The sequence below is a fragment of the Pinus tabuliformis genome, chromosome 3_1, assembly GCF_031772625.1.
Source record: "Pinus tabuliformis cultivar Carrire ecotype Pingquan chromosome 3_1, CPIR1, whole genome shotgun sequence".
Taxonomy (NCBI): Eukaryota; Viridiplantae; Streptophyta; class Pinopsida; order Pinales; family Pinaceae; genus Pinus; species Pinus tabuliformis.
Genome location: NC_142301.1, coordinates 238,095,960 through 238,098,647, shown reverse-complemented (window position 1 = coordinate 238,098,647; position 2,688 = coordinate 238,095,960). Strand labels below are relative to the sequence as shown.

At 42.9% G+C, this 2,688-nt stretch overlaps 1 protein-coding gene across 1 annotated transcript; it reads right to left on the bottom strand.

Moving 5' to 3' along the window:
• Positions 1 to 513: 513 nt before the first annotated feature.
• Positions 514 to 1,989, bottom strand: LOC149186681 (GDSL esterase/lipase At4g10955-like). The gene is made up of 2 exons (XM_089412661.1): positions 1,747 to 1,989; positions 514 to 1,633 (listed from the first exon to the last, which is right to left on the bottom strand). The coding sequence occupies exons 1-2, from the start codon at positions 1,806 to 1,808 to the stop codon at positions 640 to 642; spliced, it is 1,056 nt and encodes a 351-aa protein (XP_089268787.1). The 5' UTR covers positions 1,809 to 1,989; the 3' UTR covers positions 514 to 639.
• Positions 1,990 to 2,688: the final 699 nt, after the last annotated feature.

Sequence of the window (2,688 nt, the reverse complement as noted above, 5' to 3'; positions counted from 1 at the left end):
GAATTTTAAATATGAAAAGTCAATTTATTATGGAAACTTTATAGTTAAACAAATTATAATAAATTTGAATATGAACGATTATAAAAAAAACTTTAATGGTCATGTAACAAATAAATATATTAAAATTTCTTAATAACATATATGAAAGTAGATTTAACTTTACACCCAAAAATTAAAAAACAAAAATCAGACATCATGATTAAACATAAAACAATAATTTAAATATAGTATTAAAACAAAACAAACAAGAGTTTAACAAGTGCATTTAATTTATTAAAAAATTTTTTATTCGCATATACTTGTAATATCATAATAATACTTAAACTTTAATACTAATCTAATCACATCAGTTTTTCTTTCCTAGAGAACTGCATCCTCTCATGTCATTCAACTTATGTAATAACAAAATATACCTTACGAACTTCTCATGTTCACAGAAAAGAAAAAATGCTTCATGCTTACCCGGACTATTGGGCTATCCATGAACCTTTAGGAGCTCTGACATTATTTCATTAAATTCGTGACATTTAATGGGATTGTGGCCCACTGAAAAGTTGAACAAGTGCATTTAATTACAATTTACCCGTGAAAAACCAGGCCGGCTACAAGCATGACGGCATTTGCTTTGACCTCGGCGTTTTATTTCGAGTGTTCCGGTCCTTCGCTAATCCTGCATTCGGTGCACTGGATTCTGAGATCCGGCGCCCACCACTGATGAAGACCGTGCGCCCTCTTGAAATCCGGCGCTGGTACCAATGTAACCGTAAGCCTCGCGGAGGGAATGCGATGCAGCGCCTTCGACTCGACCCCAACGGCGGACAGAACTAATTCGCCGATGGAATGCCGCACTGCGAGGCTCGCAATTCTGCCGGCCCCGATTTCCCGCATCGTCTGCTGGTTGGTGAAATAGGCAACATAAGCCGAGCAGATATCGTCCCTGGGATTAACATAGAGGCACGGAACCCACTCGCGCAGGGCGAAGAATGCGTTGTGTGATTCCATGCGGCTGTGTTTGTCCTTGAGAGCCACGGCGAGCCCGGCCGCCACCAGGCTTCTGGTGATGTGCAGGCCGCGCTTGACCTTATTGCTCCTGATTCTGTCCACGGGAGCCGAGAAGAAAGGCGGGTTGAAGAGATGAGCCTCCAGGAACAGTCCCTCTTCAGCCATCCGTCTCCCTGCAAGCATTGCCATAGCCGCCCCAAGGGAATGTCCAGCGATCCACACGTTCTCCCGCCCGCTCTCGCACACGCACTTCTTCACCGCGTCGAACGCCGCCTTGAACCGGGTAGTCGTGTGGAGTCCGTGTTTAACGATCTGCAGATCAAGCTTTAGGTCGCCGGCGAAGGTGTTCGATTTGGTAATTGTTCCTCTAAAGGCTACCACGATCCTGGGCGCGCCGAGTGGGCGGAACGGGGAGCCTGCTGCCGTTCTGCTCCACTTGTACACGGCACCGAAGATAGAGCCGCCGTCGGCTACGTCGATCAGCGGGTGAAGGAGCTTGAAGTTGAAAAACCTCCACCATTTCTCTGCTAGGGCGTCCCGGCCGAGCCTGCCGGCTTGCCGGTCGCGTTCCTGGATGCACACGCCTTGCACAAGACTGGCAGCTACACAGCGCCTGTGATTCGAATCCTGCCTGTATTTGGACAATACGGAGAATCGAAGTCAGATTTATTATCAGAAGCATTCAACATATCAATCAGTGAACAGAAATTCGCAGAGATTGCAGTAGTTCGTCTGAATTCTTACCAGTCGATGTTACCGAGATGGCGAGGCCCCGAAAGCTCGAAGTTCTGGCGCTCGCTGGCCATTTTGTTGGGCCTCGAATTAGCTCCAGGATTTCCATTCGTCGGTTTTGATGGTATGATGAAGCCGAGGAATTTTGGACACTTCGTTTGCTTGCGATTGTTTCGGTATTTTCTCGGACGTTTACACTAATAATATAATTGGCCCACTTGTTATTGGCAGCGGACTTTAAGCGGACTCTACAAGGCTTAATCTTTTTAAATTAAGATTTGGAAGTGTCATATCTACCATTCAAAAGTTGTCATGTGGTATTGCCGTGACTTTGACTTTCAGTAGTTACGTATGAGGATTAAGTGCTTCCATCATTCGGAATACGTGTGAGAGAGTTCAGTATACTTCTAAAAACGATGAGATTAGATTATCATTTATCAAAAAAGAAACATGATCGTAATGAAAATCCTGTGGTTTTATTTTTAATCAGAAATTATATATATCCTCAATGTATTTATTAATAATGTGGCAAAAATAGCACAGGTAATGTATCACACTATTATGTTGTCTTGTTTTTATTCAAGCTTGCTATGCAATAATGCGTCAATAGTTTGTTTTATTTGATAGGATATTTTTGTTTTTCTAGTTTGTGTTTGTACACTATTTTAACTATTTAAAACTAACAAACTATGTAGATTTATTGTGCAACTTGGCCAAGTATGTTGAGTGTGTTTTTCATAAGCCATTGCCAATGACATTTTAGGTTAGGTCTTTACGTTTCAGCCCACTTGAATGGTTGGCATTGTCATCATGATGACCTTATCTATTCATGCGATGAAAGAGGTGTATGTGGCGAAGAAAATTTTCATATTAGTCAATCCCAGTCTCGAGGAACGGAAAAGGAAGGAGGCCGAGATTCGGGCTTTAATACACTCCGCCTCCTCTAGTCTCATG

Excerpts from the sequence above, each read along its gene's own strand:
- LOC149186681 (XM_089412661.1), bottom strand. The coding sequence starts at position 1,808 with ATGGCCAGCGAGCGCCAGAACTTCGAGCTTTCGGGGCCTCGCCATCTC. Across the intron at positions 1,634-1,746 it reads CATCTCGGTAACATCGACTG|GCAGGATTCGAATCACAGGC; the intron begins GTAAGAATTCAG and ends GTCCAAATACAG.